The following is a 19,758-nucleotide window of genomic DNA, read 5'->3' on the forward strand; positions in this document are numbered from 1 at the left end:
ACCAGTGGGAAGTGAGTGCCAGGCTCTGTCATTTCCCAGCACCTCCATCCATGCTGGACTGAACACCCCTGCTGAGGATCATGCCCCACACCAGGAGGGAAACCGGGAGAAGTCCTCAGTGGAGGACTGAGGTTTGCCACCAACAGGGCTGGGAAGTGGCAAATGGAAGGCTCTCTGCAGTCATCACTATCCTAGGTGGGAGAGGAGAGCCCTCTTCTCCACATTGTCTCCTGCTGCTGCAGCTCCATCCTCAGCTGCTGGCAAGGTGCTGCCTTGGGCTTCCACAGGCATTTCCAGCCTCCTACAGCTCCTGCAGCCATGGTGCCCAAGGCTGGGCTGCTTGCTCTCCTCCAGCTGTGTCACAGTCACTGATCTGAAGGAGATTCACCAAGGAGGGAACTTTCCTTCCAAACATCCTTAAATCCTTTTTCTGTGCTGTTTTTCTTCCCGGCCTGGGCAGCTGCCAGCAGAACTGCTTGTAAATGGCAGTCCTCTGCCTCCTGAGCAGCATCATCCCACGGTCCTGCCGGCTGAGTGACGGCTGTTCCGGGAGGATCGAGCAGTGGTAGCAGGATGAGGGGTAGCCAGAAAGGATCCACAGACACAGTGCACCCACTGCTTCATCCCACCTGGATGGCATATTGGCTTACTCCAGGAAAAGAACCTGAGCCTCCACCCTCTCACCTTGGCAACCCTTTTGGCAGCTGGCACAGCTCGGCCCCTCCCCAGGTGACCCCTCCCATGGAAAGCAGGAAAGAACCACTGCCCACTAACACACACCGCCTTTGCTGCAGCATCAGAGAGCACCTCGACACGGAAACTACATTTACTCTAAGTTAAAAAGGATGTTGTGCACGCTGCAGCGAGGCGCTCGCTGAAGGGGACAGCAGCCACCGAGTGGGCGGCAGGAAGGCGGGGAGATGCTGTCCCACCTGACAGGACCTCAGCAGGGCAGTGGGTCAGCAGGGAGCCCCAGGGAAGATCGAGAGCTGCAGGGGATGAAAGGGACTGGGCAGACCCTGAGCCTTGAAGACAAATTAGGGTTTGCAAGGTATTTGGTGGTGATCTGAAAAGAAGAAATAATCTGATTTGGCCACATTGGTGGCCTGAGGTGACATGGACATGTTCCACCATGGCTTCATGAAGCTGACCTACACACCGCTCCAAGCCACCACCGTAGGAAAGCACTGCTGTCCTCACTCTCATAGCCACCTTCCTCTCCCTTGCTCCAAGGGCAACAATAAATCGAGTCCTGTTTCCCTTCAGCCAGGCACTTTGTCACTGCTCTGTCACTTCTGATCATGTTCGAGCAGTCTCAGCTGGCGAATTTGCCCATTTCAGTAGCCTTGCTCTCCTCTCCACAGGAGAAGGCTGGCTCTGGCATGGCCACTCAGCCTGGCAAGGATAAATGTCTGGGGTGGGCAGGGCAAGAGAGCTGATACTCTGGGACCGTGTGGGGTCAGCTCTGATGGGGGGATGTGGCAGGAACATCCAGCTGTCCAAACAGGGAGGCCAGGAAGTCAGTGCAAGGGGCTCCAAGAGGGCAACCAAAGCCCTGTGTGAGGGCAAGCAGGGATTCAGCTCTTATCTCACATGCATAGGCTTCCAGCAACTGTTACACCCACTTGTCCATCCTCCACAAACTTTGTTTGGTCCGCCCATGCACCACTGCCCATTCCTTGCATCCACCTTCCCAAGGCTGGTCCTTACACCAGGAGCCAGTCCAACACCCTGATCCAGCATGGCTTTTCCCTCTGGCACATTGTGAGGCAGCAGCCATGCTGTTGAAACTCGCCCTTGACCTTGCTTGTTCAAGGATGGCACAGGCACCCCACTGCACTCTCACTCACTAGGAACACAGAACCCAGGAGTTTTCATTTGGGAAACAGAGGCACAGCCTGGGTGAAGCCATGATAGGGTGTTGAGGAGTCCCCCAAAAGCCAGGGCCACCTAGGAAGAAGGGATATCAAGCAGCCAACTCCAAGAGACCAGCCAGGGAGGGTGCAACAGGAACCACTCACCCCACACTGCCAATGAGCCTGGTGGGGAGCTGGCTCCCCAGACAGCTCAGCCCTGTGCCATACCAGGTACTGGTATTCCCAAACCCAGAATGAGGGCACGTTCTCCTCCTGTGTCACCCCTGTGTCACACTGATGCCTGAGCAGTGCTCCACTCCTGGTGCTCCTGGGCCCTTTCCTTCTCCTCATTCCATCAAATATTCATCACTAAATACAGTGTGCTGCCAGGGGGCACAGCTCCTCTGCGATTGCTGAAGCTCACACACAAGCCCAGGAGAGGGGCTGGGGCCCTTCCCAGAATGTAGAGGCAGGCAGGAACAGGCAGGGCTCTTCGGAGGATGGAAGCAAGCAAGGACGAGGCAGAACACGCCAGGAAAGTTGCTCCTCTGTGGCACTGGAGCTCAGCATGTGATGCCGTCAGTTGTACCTGAATGTTGTGGGACAGATTCTGCTCCAGGAAAATGGGCACCTGAGATTCTGGGCAGAGACACATGCTTGGGAATCATCTGTGCTCCTGCCAGCAAGCCCATGTGGAGAGGCTGCTTTTGTTTGCCTTCACCTTCCATGCGCAGCAGCGGGGTCACACTGCAGAGCACGCTGCTGGGAGGGAGCCGGGAGCAAGGACCCGCTGAGCGCCACATTGATGCCAAAGCCCCAGAAAACAATTAAGTACAAAACAAATAATTGTGATTGACACTGGCCCCCTGGAGACCCATCAGTTGCCTTCCTAAAATGCTTCCTGTCTTTCCGATGACCCTGATGATGGCGAAGAAGGGACGGAATTGGTGCAGAGACAGTCACAGCCCCCGGCCCCTTCCTTGTGTGTTGAGTGTGTCCGTCCTCAGCAGAGCTGCCAGCACCCTGCTCTGTGCAGAGCTACCAGCACCCTGCTCTGTGCAGAGCTACCAGCACCCTGCTCTGTGCAGAGCTACCAGCACCCTGCTCTGTGCAGAGCAGCAGCAGAAAGCACAGACCCTGGACCATGCCCCACAGCCTCTGTGGTCACTGGCTTCGCTCACAGCCACAGGCACCCAGCACCTCCCAGGGTGAGCTCAGGAGCAAGGACAGCAGCTGACAGCCTAAATGGAGAGATGTGCTCCAAGGTCAGCAGGCTTGAGAAAACAAATGCAAGCCTTTCTTACACTTTCAAGTCGCTTGGTACTGTCTGGCACCAGCCACAATGACAGGTGAGGAGAAATGGCAACACCTTCCACTTGGAACTTCTCAAATCTTTAATTCAAAGAAAGCATAATCCATCTGCTGGTGGGGAGTTTCATGAACTGTGACTGACCAGTGGTGCGTTCACAGAGTGTTATGTTCACACTCAACATAATGTCCACTCTGAAATTGCACTCAATGCTCTTATCTCAGTATTTTGGGAGGGGAAAGATGGGGCTTCTTCTGCTCCACGTCAGGACAGACAACCCAAAACTTCTGTGCATAAAGCATTCTCAGCTGCCTTTGGGAGGGGAAATGGGGCTCAGCACCTTCCCAGTCTCCACTTATCCATTGAGATAACTGGGTATCAAAGCCCTACACCTGGATTTGTGCATCTCAGGCATAGCCAGAGGAGCTGGCAGCCACCATCAGGGACCACCACCAGCCCCCACTGACCCAGGAGCACTGTCTGAGCCTCTACCAAGACAGGACCACTTGAAACATCCACACAAAGCTGAGAAGGATCAAGAAATAACCCAAATACAAACTGGGGTTGACTGGAGATCATGCTGACAGGCAGATGGGGACACTGCTATGCCCACCCTCCAGCTGGCAGAGGAGAGCCTAAAAACTGTCACAGACATCCTGGGATCTGCTGGGTTGTCAAGATCTCATGTCCATCACCCCACTGAAGGGGCTGTGACTAACTGGAGCTTGCTTCTAGAGGGACTGCCCAGGGAAGAAGGATAAAAAGGATGGGAAAAGAGGTTTTTCTTTGTCCAACTCAAAGATGGTTGCACAGACCCCAGCACATAAAATCATCGGGAAGGGAGGACCAGTCTCATTCCATAAGGTGTAATCTTCATGGGACCACCAAAGTCTTCAGGCAGGAGCTGCACAAGCAACCCATAGGTTTGCCACATCCTTAGCCAGAGCAAGGATGTGACACCCCATCAGATGTGGTTCTGCCACTGTGCCCAGCAGTGACAACCACAGTGCAACATCCAAGCCCAACTCTTTAGTCTCACAGGTAGGGCCAACCTCACAGTTATTATTATTTTAAGTTGGTTTTGTGCAGACTCAGCAGATGGCACTGCATCAGATTGCACTGACAAAAGCTCATCTACATGCCTGGAAGGACAGGGGTGGTGGAGGAGTTAGCCCAGAACTGCTGCTGGGGAGCTGAGCCCAGAATGAGAAAGTCCAACGTCATTTGCCTTCTAAAACTGGGAAGACCTTCCTAGCCCTTCCTCCAGCATGGCAGGGGACTCCCGCTCTGTGGGCATGCTGGCAGTGGCATCCCAGGGAAAGCACCAAGACAGCCAGGGCACAGGGCAGTGGTTGCTCCAAGCATCCCTGGCTGTGCTGTGGGATCATGCACTCCCTGAGCAGGACAGAGGGAGTGCATGCAGCTATCAAGACACCACCCTCAAGCTGCTTTTGCTCCCATGGATCCTGCCATCCCTCTCCAAAACCAAGGGGTGACCACAGGAAGATGTCAGAGTGAGTGGGCTTTGGGGCACCTCTGGCCAAGCTGGGCTGGTGCCCCCAACAGCTGCCCCAACACAAGGCAGACAAGGAGGAGAAGAGCCGAGTGAGCACTGTGCCAACACAGGATCTGGAAATGCTGGGAAACAGCTCCAATTAGACTCCTCATTGCAACACTAAATGGACAGAGCTCCCAGAAAGCAATTCCCAGGCTTGCTTTTATGTGATTAAGAATTAAAGCGACCCAAACCTGAAGATGCGTTAAAGCAAATGACCCAACTGCCCGGGAGGCGAGCACAGCCCTCATGGTTTTTTCATGCCCGTTACACAAGAGTGGGCAACCGTGGGGTGGGGGAGGCGCCTGCCCCTGCCAGCAGCCAGCTCTGCTGTGCTGTCCAGTGCCTGGGAATGCTTGGATAGCCGGCTCCTACATCTCGCAGGCACGGGAGCATGTGGGCTGCTGAAGGCAACTAGCATTTTGGGTTACTATAGCACTGCTGTTCTGCGCCTACAGCCATTGTGGTCCCTTCCTGTATGAATACATCCAGGCTCCAACAAATCTTGCTGAGCAGATGCTCTCAGGCAACTCCACCACCAGCTACGGCAACCTGGTATTTAAGCTCTTTGCAATCCCAATATGTAACAGATGAAGATGAGATCAAGGAAGATGTATATGACAAAGAGAAAAACAAGCCCAGCTGCAACTAAAAGCTGTGAGATCCAGCTCTGCACTGACAACACTGGGCCAGTGGCTTAACCCAAAACTGCAAGGGTTCCTGGGTGCTCCCCAAGGCATGGCATGGTATCTCAGGGGATGTCATCTCAGACCCTTGGGGATCAGCCCAGGGTGAGGTGAAGAGGTGTGATAAGACTTGGTGGTTGGGTACTAGGTGGGCACAGGTCAGTCCCTCTGTCTGCTCAGGCAGCAGGACTGGGGATACCAGGACCCCCTCTGTGAGGGCTGATGCTGATCAAAGACGGAGCCCATGCACAAGCCACAGATACCTGTGATGTCTGTCTGGGCATCCTCTGCCACAGCTGCAGCAGCCCTGCTCTTCCTCTCCAGTTCTTTCATTTCAGGCACATAGAAGTCCCCTTGGCGGGCAAGGGGACACACGAAGTAGATGCGGTCCTGCTTGTAGATCTCGATCCGGGGGTGGGCACACAGCTTCCTCTCCTGGAAGACACAAAGTAGCCATGGGCAGGGATGTGCCCTCACCCCCCAGCCCAGCAGCCCCCCACCACATTGACCTGCCAGCCTGGCCAGGTCAGACTGGTCCTCTTTGCCCACAGGCGTGGAGGCCTAGTGAGGAGCAGAGGGTGCCATCCCAAAGCCACGGTGCTGCTTTCCCTACCACACCATCTCCATGCACCAGAGCAGGCAGGTTTGTCCCTGGAGGTAAGCAGCCAGCTGGGCTCCAGGAGGAGATGCTGAAGACCCCCAGCTCAGCCTTGTTTTTGATGTGGTTATTTTGAACCGGAGTGAGGGGTTTTGGGGAGCCAGGCAGCTGCTTCGCACAGACCTGCCAGATGTCTGGTTCCTCCCAGCAGCACAGCCCCACAAACAGCACAGCCCCACAAACAGCACAGCCCCACGAGCAGCACAGCCCCACGAGCAGGCATAGCACCTCTCTGCTAATTAATATAATCCAGAGCCGACAGCTCAAGCAGCTCCTTTCAGAACCACAGGGGCAGGGGGAATGGGAGATGAATCCTTGGCATTTCAGACAAGTCCCCCTCCTCCTTTTCCTCACCCCACCTCCCCCTGGCAGACCTCAGACCCCCAGCCTGTCAGGGGCCCATGCCAGGGGCATGTCCCCTGGGCTGTGCAGCCCATGCTGAGCTGGGGGTGTGGGGACTCTTGGGGTGCCGAGGCCGGGCCGAGGAGCAGCTGGACCCCTCCTGCCACCCCCTCCTCACCCGCCCGCCCGCCAGCTGCTCGTTGGCAGAGGGGGCGGCTGATTACAAGCCGGGTGAGAAAGGAGAGTGTGTGTCTTCAGCGGATTTTCTTTTTCTTTCTTTCCCCTTTTCAAATCACTGACAGCTTTTATTTAACCCTGCAACCACCTTGATTATTATCCTCCTCCTCCCTGCCCCAGCTATTCTCTTCTTCTCACCCTGATTGTCCTCTTCTTCTTCCCTGACCCAGTGATTTTCCTCCCTGCCTCAACTATTCTCCTCTGTCATGGCCTGCTGGTGTGGCTTGTTTGCACATCCTCCAGCAGGGTCCTTGTCCCTCTGGGGCTCTCTGTAGCCAGAGCTGGCCCCACACCAAGAATGAGCTCTATGGACACATCAATCATGACCTTACAAAAGCCTAACTTCCTTCAGCCCTGGGGATGGACCAATGTGATTTAAGAATCATTTATTTCCCAGAGTAATGCTGGCACCAGGCAAGATCCACAACAGACATGAGCCAACACTGACCCTCTCCCCGTTGCTGGGCAGCTGGACCACCTGGAGAGCTACCTCCATGCTGCCAGGATGCTGCACAAGAAATATAGGCAGAAATCCCACATCAGCAGTTTCTGGGTTCATTTTCCTGGGAAAGTCTGCAGGATCTGGCAATGCAGAGGCCCAGTTTACCCAGAAACACCACAGTGGCAGGAACATGACCCCAGCAGAAGCTTCACCTGTCCCATCCCAATGCCTTCCAGCCTGAATTTCAGCAGTCCCTCCTCCAGCCGAGGAGGAACTACATTTCCTATCCCAGTGCTGCAGGGACACACAGGGACGCAGGCGGGCTTCCAGGGCACTTGGAGTTTGGAGTTCCCACTCATGGGCAGGTGAAACACTGAGGCCTGCAGATCAAAACTAAATTAAATAAAAACAAGCTGGGCTGTTTTTAGCAGCAGAGCAGAGGCGGCTCATATCACTCCTGCTTTTTCAGCAACAAAGCAGACAGGAGCCCTCCCCGCTGCTCTGCCCCTTGCTCTACCAACCACAAGCCCATCCACCAACCTCCAGCTCAGCTCATTATTTTAGGTTACTGCAACACACACCAGAGATGGGTATCTCCAGGATTTGCAGGGCTCTTTGGATAAATCCAGCTGGCCCTCCAACACTTCATGCAGACAAAGAGAACTCAAAGGATCTTAGTGCAAAGAGACCTTCGCTAACTTCATGTGAGGTCTCCAACCAGTCTAAATCCTCAGGGATCCAGTCTGGCCTTCAAGCCATCCCAAGCTGACTTTCCAAAGCCCCTCCTAAGGTTCCAAAAGAGTGGATCTGGGACCTACCCTCTCCCTACAATCTACTCTAGGCTGCTACAACATCCAATTACACAGGCATAGAAGTGGCACCCCTCTGCCCATACAGAATGTGGGAATCTTGGCTTTTTAAGGAATAAAAATGCACACCTGAATGAAGAGCAGGACTAGCTCTTGAGCCAAATGCTGCTTTACACTCAAGATTATCCTGTAAGAGAGACAAGGATGTTCCACCCTGCCAGGAGCAGCTCTGTGTCCCTGAAGCCAGAAAAGCCCAGGTATCCAGCAGCCAAAGCCCATGTCTGGGGACCAGGTCGGCGGGATCACACAGAAATGGCTGGACACTCACTGTCAATACCCATACCTGCCTCATTAGGGACAGCTACAATACTTGATTTCTTCCCAGTTCCTCCAGGGTTTTTCCCAAAACAAAATGGAGGGAAACCAGAGCCTGGGGGTGCTAATTTATGTCTGTACAAATTAAGCTGGAAGCCAGGCTAGTGAACTGGCCTCTGCTTCTAGGCTTCTTCCCAGAGACACCCAGCATCTGACAGGGCTGCTGCAGTGCTCAGCACTGGCAGGTGGGCTCAGGAGAGGACAATGTCCCCAAGAAGGAGCAGGGAGTTGCAGCTGGGAATGCTGTTCTGTGCAGCCTGGGACAGAGGGATGAGGCTGCATAAAGACTTGAGAAATGGGCAGAGGCAATGAGGTATGGAGCCATGACAACGGAAATGGATAAGGGGATCATCTGCAGGGGCTGAGAGATCAGCCTTTTGATCATACCAAAGGAGATTAGGAAGCAGGCAGAGGCCAGGCAAGAACAGTGCAGCAAAGTGCACAAGAGGCTGGTGACACAAGTGAGTTTGGGATTATCCCCGTGGAGAGAAACACTGCAATGAAAAGAAACAACCTGGAGAGACTGGAGAGCAGAGCCCCAAGGCAAAGGTGTGGAAGAGAACGAATTAGCAAAGGCTCAACAACATGGCAAAACAACAGAAAGGCTCAACAGGCAGCGCTGCACTGCCACTGAGGAGGGAGCCCCTGGCTGGCTGTGCCACCAAGCCAACAGATGGAGCAGCAAGGGCAAGGTGGAGCTTGCAAGGCAGAGCCCTCCAGTCAAATCCAATGCATTCTCACACGGGCAGAGGAGCTCAGCGAGAGGTGAGCAGTGGGACACTGTCAGCGTCAGGCTGCTGGCTGTGACAACAGGACCAGTAAGTGGGGCAGGGAAGGGGACTTGTCTCTTTGCAAGGTCATGCATTGCCACCTCCCTCTTCAGCCTCTGCCAGGAGCTCTCCCTTCCTATGGCAAGCAAAGGTGGAGGCAGCAGGGCAGTGTGCAGGACTGACTTCTATCCTGGACTCTCCTCTGAGCACCTGAAACAGGGGAATTCACTGCACATAATCCATACAGCCCATCTACACACATAAATGCATCTAGAGTCTGCAAGTTCAGTTCTGACAGAACAGCAGTTCCAGCATACTCCTGCCACGTCAGACCCGCTGCTTCCCGTGAAGCCAACTCCTTCTCAGCCCATCTGAGGAATGTGGCGGGGTGCTTCTCACCACCTTCTTGGGAGCAAGGCGTTACGTAAGGGAAGACTCCCGCACTCCTCTTTCCCAGATGGAACAGCACCTCACCCCATCTTTAACCTCGGGTTCCATATCACCTACCACCACGTACTGACTGTAGGATTTCCCCAAGGTCACCCTCAGCCTGCTAGGAATGGAGCATCCCCTAGACTCATGCATCAGAAAGTACAGGATTATGTAATGACCAGCATTTTGGGAGACCGTCCCCAGCAGCAAGAGGTGCCAGCTTTTCGTCAGCACAAATCTTTTGCCCCTTTCTGGTCCACAAGGTCACAATGTCTGCCCATGAAATGGCTTGGGCACAGCCTCCCAGGAGGAAGATGTCCTCACTTTCCTAGGTGAGCACAAGAGCAGTCCCAGGGCTACAGAGGACATGACAAGGTGTCCGAGACATGACCTGCAGTCATTAAAATCCCAGTGGAATTGTGCAAGGGCGGTAGGAGGTGGCAGGGTGCTCATGTCATACCATGGCCCTCAGCACCTGCTGGCAAGCAGATGAGCTGGGGCACTGCGGGGACTGTCTTTGTCACTCTGTCAGGTTCATCTGCTCAGGAATTCAAATGTCACCAACTGGATCCGCTTCATCTCCCACTGTTGCAAGAATTCATCTTGTTAGGAGACCACAAATGAGCCTTGTGGATGCTCTCTGGATCCTTGCCATGCACAGGCATGTTGGCAATCAGTCTCCAGCTGAACCCAGAACACTCCTAGTCTTGCCAGGAAGGCAGTGGGGAGGCAGCTCTGTCCTCACCCCACAAGCTCCCTGCCACCCTTGACTCCTCACTGTGGCCTCCTGGAATGTCTTACAATGTGATGGTAAATTCACACCAGCCCACTGAGTCCCTGTTTCAGGACTGATGCTGTAGGAGCAGTTGAGGAGAGGTTTTTCGTGCCACCACCAAGCTTCCTGCTGGAGCAGAGCTGGAGGCTGAGCTGCTCATGCTGCCCAGCAGCTCCTGGCTCCACTGCACACACAAGAGATGTCCACTTCATGCTCCAGCCACCTGTGTGCCATGGGAACACAGCCATTGCTTGTGCCTGTCACCCATCCCTGCCAGAGCACTTTCTGCCTGCAACACGTGAAAAATGTGCCTGTTAAACCCAGCCAGGACTGGAAAAACCATGGGGAGCAAGCAACTGATCACCCAGCAGATGCAAACACTCTTCTCCCCTAGGGGAACCAGGCAGCTCCAAGTTGCCCTCCTGGTCACCAGCCAGGGATGAACCCTCTAGTGATCTGCCACTGGGCACTGCTGAAAAGCTGGGACAGACTGGAGACTTCCCAGAGCCACTGGGAAAGCTGGCAGTGCAGGGTCCAGCCTAATCATCAACTGCTCTCTGCACAGTGACAATCAAGAGAACAACTTCCCAGCACAGAGGGGCCAGTGGACACCTGGCCCAAGTCTGGCCAGGAGGGCCCAGACTCAAGGACAAGCTGTGGGCTGTGGGATTGTCTCAACATCGTTTTGGCACAGTGTGCCTGGAACTGCTGCTCACCCTTGCTCTCATTGTGACAGGATGTGCTGCTACCATTGCAGGGAAGCAGAAGGGCACATGGAGCTGCTTCCATCCACATCCTACTGTGACACTGGAGCAACACCAACCACATGAGGAGCTTTTCCACAGGCAGTTGGGGTCAGTCTCTTCTGTTTATTATGCTGCCATATGCCTGAAGAAGGAATAGATGGAGGGTGCAAACACACAGGGGGCTTGTGACCATCGTTGGGGATTTCTGCCTGTTGGAGGGACTCACCAGCATCTCCCCAGACAGCTAGGGCACCACCACAGTCTCCCTGCCATGAGCCTCCCCCTGCCTGTGCTGCCAGCACTGGGGCTGCTCCAGGTAGTGCCAGCAAGTCAGCTGGCACTGGGAGAGTGTGGGGAGACCCCTGGGCGACCCACCAGCCCTGTCCTCACATGCCAGCAACTCCCGCCTGCCCAGACAACACAACTCCCCCACACCCTCCTTCCAGCTGGAGTCATTCCATCCTCTCCATCCCTCAATGACGGGGTTGGACACTTCAGTCCCAGCGATTTTAAAGGGACAACAAAACTGCGTGGAGCTGAACGGCCCTAAATCAGTTGCTAAAATTAAAAGCTGAAACTGAGCCACCAGCTAGGACTGGGGGGAGCGTGCTGTGTGCCACATCCTCCTCGCTTCCTCACACGCTCCATGCTCGGTGTGTCATCCCCACTTATCTTAGAACACGGGTGCTAGGTAGTCCTGAGAGGCTTTGCAATTCATTTGCATGGCACCCAGCGCCCTTTGGCGTTCTCCCAGTTCAGCCAGGAGACAGACTCCTTGCTGGGCCATCCCTCTGTCCCAGGCCCAGACTGGCTACGACCCCATGTCCATTCCTCTTTGCTCAGATAGCAGCTTGAGTTTAGACACCACTTTAAGTCACCCATCTGAGCCGATGAAAGCAAAAAAATAGAGGCACCTCTTCCTCCCAGGGCCAAGCATCTCCTGGGCTGCACTACAAGTGGTGTGGACAGTAGCCTGAGGGGGATGTGTCTCCTCAGTTCTGCTCTGTAAGGCCCCACCTCGAATATCACCTCCATCTCTGGGGTTCCCAGCATGACACAGTCATGGACATGCCAGGGCAGGTCCAGAGCAGGCCACAGAAACAGTCCAAGGGCTGGAACAACTCTGCTAAGGAGACAGGCTGAGAGAGCTGTGGTAGTTCAGCATGGAGATGAGAAGCCTTTGAGGAGCCCTAAAGTGTGCTTGTAAGAAATGGAGATTTTTCATCAGGGCCTGTGGTGACAGGGCAAGGGACAGTGGTTTTAAAGCAAAAGCTAGCAGGTTAGACTGGACATAAAATGCCTTGTGCTGAAGGTTGTTAAGCACTGGAACAGGTTGCCCAGAGAAGCTGTGGATGTCCCATCCCAGGACATAGCCAGGTGTTCAAGCCCAGGCTGGATGGGGCTTTAAGCAACCTGCTCTAGTGAAAGATGTCCCTGCCCACAGCAGGGGGGCTGGACGGGATGACCTTGAAATGCCCCTTCCAAACCCAAGCTGATTCTGGTCCTCTCTGCTGAGCCACAGCCCAGCAATGGGAGACAGCTGGGCAGAAGGGAAGACAAATTGCTAGAGGAAGAGGCAGGCAGACATGCTTTACACCAGTACTACCTCAAGCATCAAGGAAACCCCAACATCTCAGCTTGCAGCTCCAGCAGGGTGCACATGGAGCCAGGCAGGCCCTGCCTCCCAGGGCGACGGCACCCGGAGCCAGCTCCGGCACAGCCGCCAGCACCAGGCTGCCAAGGGCTGGGGAACAGCTGCTGCTTCCCAGCCTGGAGAAACTCACATTTCAGAGGTGGTGAGACTGTTCCCACACACGTGCACTTTACTTTCAAATCCTCTGGGCTGTGAGGTGTTTCAGAAACAGAAGGTGATATTATTGCAATCAATAAAAGGCCGTTTCCGTCAGCCAGCAGGAAAAACGACTGGCATCACCAGCACTATGGCAGTGGAAGTCTCGCCAAAGGATAACGAATCCTCCAGGTAGCAGAATACAGAGCCTGGCAATTAGCGCCTCCCACGCCATCAGCATCCTTGCCTGCCCTCAGCACACCTACCTTTCCCACGGCAGGCCCCCGTCCTGCCTGCAAACAGGACACATCGCCCTGCTGACGTGGCAGTGCGATGGCTCCAGGACAGGCAGGAGAACACCAGCCCCCGAGATTCTCTCCACAGCAGTGAGAGGGAGTGGGAGTGCGTTTGGACCGTGGGAGCTGTAAAACACCAGGCTTGATAGCTTGGGAGAGTTTTTCATTTTCACCTCAGTGAAGGCAGCCTGCCATGCAATTTACACCTTGCCCGCCTGCGCTTCCCTGGGCCGAATCACCCAGCTGCTCCCAGGGCTCCTCCAGGGCAGGAGCTGCCGAGTGGCAGCTGCCAGGCACGGACCAACTGAGAGGTAAAGAGAAGAGTCCGGGGGAGTTGGTGGTTCAGGAGATCCCAGAGCCCTGAGAGGGCTGTCAGGGACCAGGCACAGGCTCCCAGGTCATGGCTGACAGCTTCTGCCAGTCATGAACACTTTCCCTGGGATGGAGATTCCATCCTGTTCTCCGGCAAAAGGGAGTAAGCTCCAGCCCTGCCTCGCTAGAGGCCATGACACACCCTGGACCTTCTCCTCTTCCAGCACCCATCCCAGCTGCAAGAGAAATCCTGCAGCACACAAAGGAGCATCCATCATCTTCAGAGATGAGCCAGGTAGCAAGTCCCAGTGAGATAAAACCTCTCAGAAAGTAGCCACAGGCAGCCAGAGGCCCCAGTGTGGGAGCAGGACAAGCCTTGGACAAAACTGCCCGCCCAGACACGTTCAGGTACATTAGTCTGAGTGCTTCCAGGGTATCATACTGCCCCCAACTACAGGAATGTCACCTGCAGAAAAAAGAGCAGATGGTGCAAACAAACGTAATTCACGGGCCTTGGGTCCCCCCTGGTGTTATGGTTATTTGGTAGTAATTAGTCCTGGAGCAAAGAGTTGCAAAAGGAAAGGAAACTTTTGCATTAAAAAGGATTAACTTTCCTAAAGACCCAGTGCTTTCCACTTTCCCAAGTTCTGCCTTGCTCCTGTACCCACCATGGATAAAATGCCAGCTGGGAAGACAGTACTCACCAGCTTCCCAGAGCTCCATAATATGTTTTCACACTCTTCCTCCTACCTGACCCCACTACATCCCATTTTCTCCTTCTTCCCCATCACAGCCACACACTAGCTCTCTGAAGGGGACTTTGGTTTTAACCATTCTGAAAGCTCAAAAACCAGATTTTCGTCATAAGACAAGGAATCTGTGTAAATCCACATCATCTCTCCTCTCCTGAGGAACCAGTCCTAAGTTCCTGTCCCAGTTCCTAGGAACTCCATCACTATGGGAGCATACAGGTCAACAGCTGCACACGAAAGGAGGCGGACGAGACTGTGGGAGAGGAAGACCACAGCTGGAAAGGGCTGCCTCTGCTTCAGAGAGCAGATCTCCAGGGACCAACACACTCCTCCCAGCTTCAGAGGATGCTTCTTCAGCATTAATCACAATGCTGAAGGGGTTGATGCAATGATCTCTGCCATCACGGATGACTGGAGCAATGCTAAATCGCTTTGCCTGCTCTGTTGCCTTGGCAAGGCTGCCAGGAGCAGCAGCTGTGGCAATTTCTCTGTCTCCTGTCAAGGCAGGGCCTTTCAGGAAAGGGATCATCATCCAAGATCATCTCCTGTTGTTCTGCCTCAGCCAGGCAGCTCACTGCACTGCAGCCTCCTACCCTGCATGGGACATCACACAGGTAAAAAGAGCCTCTTTGAAACTTGTGGCTTTGTCATGTTGCTCACAGGGAGCAACAGGGAGAGTAAGACCTAACCTAAAGTGACCTGCTCCACCCTGCCATGAAACTCTTGTGGTGACAGATCTTCCTCCATTGATAACTTGGACAGCTCCTCATCCATAAGGACATTCCCAACCCATCTTGATGGCTTTCTCTCCTGGGCCACCACTCACTTGAGTACCTGCCCTTCTGCAACAAAAATGTCCAGACAAGCTGGAGGCTTGTGGTTCACAGCCTTCTCACACACGTCCTCACCTGCAACGAGTCCTGTCATGAAATCTTCTTGCAGCAAAGCCAAAGCAACAGGGATGGAGCAGGAGCAGCAGTGCCTGGTGCCCACAGCACATGGGAGCTCTCAGTCTCTTGAGACAAGGTCTGAGCTGCCCCTTCCTCTTCCTCTTTGGATTGCAGGCATCTCTAGTTGTTCTTCCACAGCCTGTCAATCACCAGGACAAACTCAGGTGTCACATCAATGGCCCCAGGAGGAAAATGGAGGAGTGGAATAAACACCCTCCCCATCCCTTCCTACCTCCTTGAACAACCTTGTCTTTCTGCAACGCCCCCAGTTCCCAGGCTTCATGGAATATATTTCACGATGAGCTAAGCTCAGCCTCACACCATCCCTTCACAGCTGAGAAAGCCAAAAAGGGAAGCTGAAGAACTTAACCTTGCTGAACTTGCACAGATAAAGCCACCAGCAGCCCAGGGCAAAGCCACGATGTAACCGCCTGATTCCCAGACAAAATAGTCCTCCCTCCCCACCCACGGGGTTTTACTGTCAGGCTTATTGGCCTCATTTGGAAGGCAAGCAAGATCCAGAGGAAGAGATCAAGTGGGTTTCAGCCTGGTTTGCTGAGGAGGAATAGGCAAGCTGATCACGACATCCATAAGCACATCTCAAGTACAACACGTTGGCAAATTTGATGTCAGAAAACAAGTTTCCAGGACAGGAGGATCTTCAAAGCTATCAGCCAAGTGCAGCCAACAGCGGAGAAAGATTGTCTGAGCTCCCACTTAGGGAAACCCTGCACTCACAGGCTTCACTTGGGTGTCAGGAATCCCAACCAGGCTGTCTATAGGGCAGACACCCATGGGCCACTGGTCGTCTTTGGTTCACTGCTCCTCCTGCTCCTCCTTCCCTTGCCCCAGGGACAGATATCCCCATGTTTTAAAAGCAAGCCAGGGCCTGGCACAAGTTCCCTCCTGAGCGCTTATAAATGAACAAGAGGCATTTCCCCACAGGCTTCCAGCAAAGCCACCTTCAAACCTCCACATCCAAGAGCTTGTGTCTCTCTTCCACAGAAACCTGGCAAAGGGCAAAGAGACAGCAGCTCTGGCGGGCTCCTGCGTGATGACAATTCCCCCCGGTGAGCTCGGCTAATGAAGCCCCCAGAGCCTGCAGCCACTGCAGCCGCCGGCGGTAACGACTCGCCCGAGGAAATCCCTGGCGCACTCAAACAGCGCTGGCGGGCACAGAGCAAACGGCACAGCCGGGCAGGCTGCCTGCAGTGCGGGAGCAGCTGGAACACAGGCCGGGCGAGCAGGGGGTAAGGGAGGAGAACCAGTGGCACCAGGCAGGTTCATCAGGGACAGCACCAGGTGTCCTCAAGCCGGGACACGCCATTTCAGCAGCCGCACGTGCTGGCCGACTTCTCCATCGGCCCTGCTGACAGCAGGCACGGCAAGGTGAGGTGAGGCTGCCTTTCCTCTGCAGCTCTCACCTCCTCCTCCTCCCCGGCCCACCAGGGACAGGTCCCAGGGCGCTCATTACCTCGGTCTGGAGAGCAGCGCAGCCGCTGAGCAGCCACCGCGGTGTGCCGGGCATGCAGAGCCAGCGGCTGGCGGTGCCAGCAGGGACACGAGCTGAGTGCCTCCAAAGCTGGGCTCTTCTGCTGGCAACAGAGGCAGCAGGGGAGGGGAGCAGCTGCTTTCAGCGACCTTTGCAGTCTGGCAAGTGCTCCTCTGCCAGCACAGGATCATGAGTTTGACTGTGCAGATCAATCAGGAGGAGAAATCAAAGCAGTTAGGCAAGGACAGACTGGTCTGACTGCCCTTCCACAGGGATCCCATACATTCCCAGATGTGCTCCATGAGCTGGTAATGCTCTGGAGATGCATCACGCCACTCAGCTTCCCAGATCTTTCCCTCCTGGGGAGCCAGCTCTCTATCTGTATCACTGCTCTGCCCTCCCAGGTACCCCAAACCATACACAGCTCTGTGTAACACCACTGACAACAGCACATCAGCTGCTCCAGATCCTCATTAGTGCCCTGATACCTGGAGGACATTCCTTCTCTTCCCAGTGCTGATGTCCTCCCTCAAACCCTGGGTACCTGAAGGATGGGGAGGACTTCGGGGAAACATATCTATACCTCTGTCCCCACGTGCCCTTCCCCAAGCAGCCACAGCTTGCCATGGACAGGAAGAATATTCTGACTGCTGCAAGTCTGTCCCAGGAAGGCTGCTGGGTCTTGGATAGCAAGAGGGGAGGGATTTGGATGTTGGTCCTGTGCCCCAGGGCACAGGAGAAAGCCAGAGCTGAGCCAATGCTATGGGTCCCAAAGTAGTGCCCACAGGAGACACAGCTTTGCAGGGGAACTGCTGGGAGGTGAGGGCAGTGGCTTCTTGGGGTAGCAAGACCTGTGCGGGACAAGTGAACTTGGCACCTAGAGATGCATGTGAGAGAGGAGGAGGAAGATGCAGGAACAGAGAGGAGTGGATGGCTGTGCTCCTCCACTGAGAGCCCACAACATCTGGCAGCTCCTGCAGCCACAGCAGCCACTTCTGCTTTGCTCATTCCTGTACTGCTCGGCAGAGAAGTACCTGAGCAAGTCTTTCTCCACACTGACCTCTTGATAAGCTTTTGCCAACTCACAGTCTGGTTACTGAATCACTGGGAGGACCTTACCCCAAGCTGTGAATCTGCACAGCGTGAAGAGCAGAGCAGCTGGCCCCAGCAGATGATAGATATCTACCTTCCTGCATGTCAAGGACCTGCCATCAGCTCCAGGCAGAAATAAACCGCGGAGTAAATTAGAGTAATCGGCCATCCAGTAGCAGGGAAAAAATGCAGGTGTCCACAATGGGAATGAGGCCATTGTTTCCCTCCCTTCAGCCTTCCCAGAGTGCCTTACAACCTTACAGAGTGGGAACAGAGCCTGTCAGCATATGCATGAAGCCAACAGGCAGCTGCACACAGGGCCACTCTGTGATCAGCCATGGCATATTCTCTTCATCCCCCAGGGCCAGGTCACCCCTTCAGGTTTCGTTTGAAAGGCAACAGCCTCCAGTGCCATGCTGGGCTTGGGGCTCCCAGATCAATCACTCTGCCAGCTGCCTTAGAACTCCATCTTTAACCTTCAAGAAGCACCCTTGCCTTAGAGTCTATCCCTGTGAAGATAAGGAAAAGAGACACAGTAGCCACTTTAAATGTACTAGATTTTCTGGTTGATGGTGTGTGGAATGGGGGAATAGAAGCAGAAATTTCCAGGGGTTCTGTGATGCAAATGTGCCCATCCACAAGTTACCACTGTGATAAGCAGCCAGAGCCAGGGACACAGAGCAGTTACTAACTTGCTCTGCCCACTGTACTCTTACCCCTCTTCATCCCTGCAGGGTTGTTATAATTCCTCACATTAGCAGAGGATGCAGGTAAAACCATCTGTCCGTGGAGCGAGCACCCGGTGGTCATTGTATAAGCCGCCAAAATAAAAAAAATATCATTCCAATTACTCCATAGTGACAGAAAGTCCCAGGCATCCTTCTGCTCTGAGCCTTTGAAATGTAAAGCTGCGCTGTTTGGTATCATTTAATTTGGAGCTCAGCCTCAGATCAGCAGAGCCTCGCTGAGCTTTAGGAGGAGGCAGTCATGCAAAACAGACATGTGCAAAATTCAGATGTCAGTGGCCTGGAAGGCAAGCATACCCCAAGCCTCACCATTTCATGGCCCCAGTATCTCTCTTTTGGCATCCCAGTGCCAGAGGAGGCTGATTCTGTCCCAAAAGCTGTACTGAGCCTCTGCTCCAAATCAGTACTAGTTTCTCTCTGGTAGCCAGGAGAGATGACTCCCCATCATCATCTCTCCTCTTAGGAAGGTTTGTTCCTTTCCTCCACACTGGAAGCACATTCTTTTTCAGACTATGGACCCAGCCTAGCAGACCTGGCAGGGCAGAGGCATCCTACCTAAGGGAGAGTTTATCTCCAACAAACCCAGCAGAAATGCATCTGCTCAAGCCAGGCAAGAGCCTCTGCCTCCTCACACTTACCACAGCATTGAGGAGCCCACAAAAGGTGAATGTTGGGTGGGCTGTTGGACTAGAGGGACCATCAGGTGCTGATCCACTCTTGAGGGTAATGGGTACCTTCCATCTCTTACCAACACCAGGCACTGCACTAGATCCTGACAGAAATCAGCTGAAGGGTGACAGAAGACAAGCACTGGCTTGTGCTCCCCAGGGAGATTGGCCCCTCTGCCCACTGTGGTTTGACAGCAGGGGAACAAATACCTTTCCTTGTTCTCATACAATCTGAGAGGTGCCAGGTGACCCACCTAGCACAATGGCCACAAAGGTGAAGAGAATTGCCATGACTTGTTGCTCGCTTGGGATGGAGCAGAGGAAACAGCACAGGACGCCTGAACCCCTGCCATGCTTCAGACCTCTATCAGCTGCCTCAGGGCAGTTCTAATCTGGAGTAATCCCTTCCAGCCCCAGGCATGAGTGGTGGAATTAGAAACTGCCAACATTTCTATTACAGACTCTGATTTTCCCTGGTATGGTTGAACCACAGGCTGGAATAAGCTGTCACATGCTGGAAAAGAAAAGACACAAAAGGAGTCCTGGAAGTGAGGGTTCACAGGCACTCTCCAAAAGCCTGCAAGCCAATAATTAAGCACAGCTCAACCTTCCTCTTTCAAGGAGCTTACAGAGCAGTCTGCAACCTGCTCTGGAGCCCTGCAATAGCTG

The 19,758-nt window shown here is 54.1% G+C and overlaps 1 protein-coding gene across 3 annotated transcripts in view; it reads right to left on the bottom strand.

Annotated features, from left to right (window-relative positions):
- The window catches only part of TEX264 (testis expressed 264, ER-phagy receptor), a 39,008-nt gene that overhangs the window by 1,876 nt on the left and 17,374 nt on the right, over window positions 1-19,758 (bottom strand). For all 3 annotated transcript variants that reach the window (XM_005522135.3, XM_014251849.2, XM_014251848.2), the window contains exon 5: window positions 5,670-5,841. In XM_005522135.3, the coding sequence (XP_005522192.1) occupies window positions 5,670-5,841 (172 nt within the window). The remainder of the gene's footprint in view (window positions 1-5,669; window positions 5,842-19,758) is intronic.

This window comes from Pseudopodoces humilis, chromosome 13 (assembly GCF_049639895.1).
Source record: "Pseudopodoces humilis isolate 2021_Gansu_Grassland_sample_001 chromosome 13, ASM4963989v1, whole genome shotgun sequence".
In the NCBI taxonomy this organism is placed as follows: domain Eukaryota; kingdom Metazoa; phylum Chordata; class Aves; order Passeriformes; family Paridae; genus Pseudopodoces; species Pseudopodoces humilis.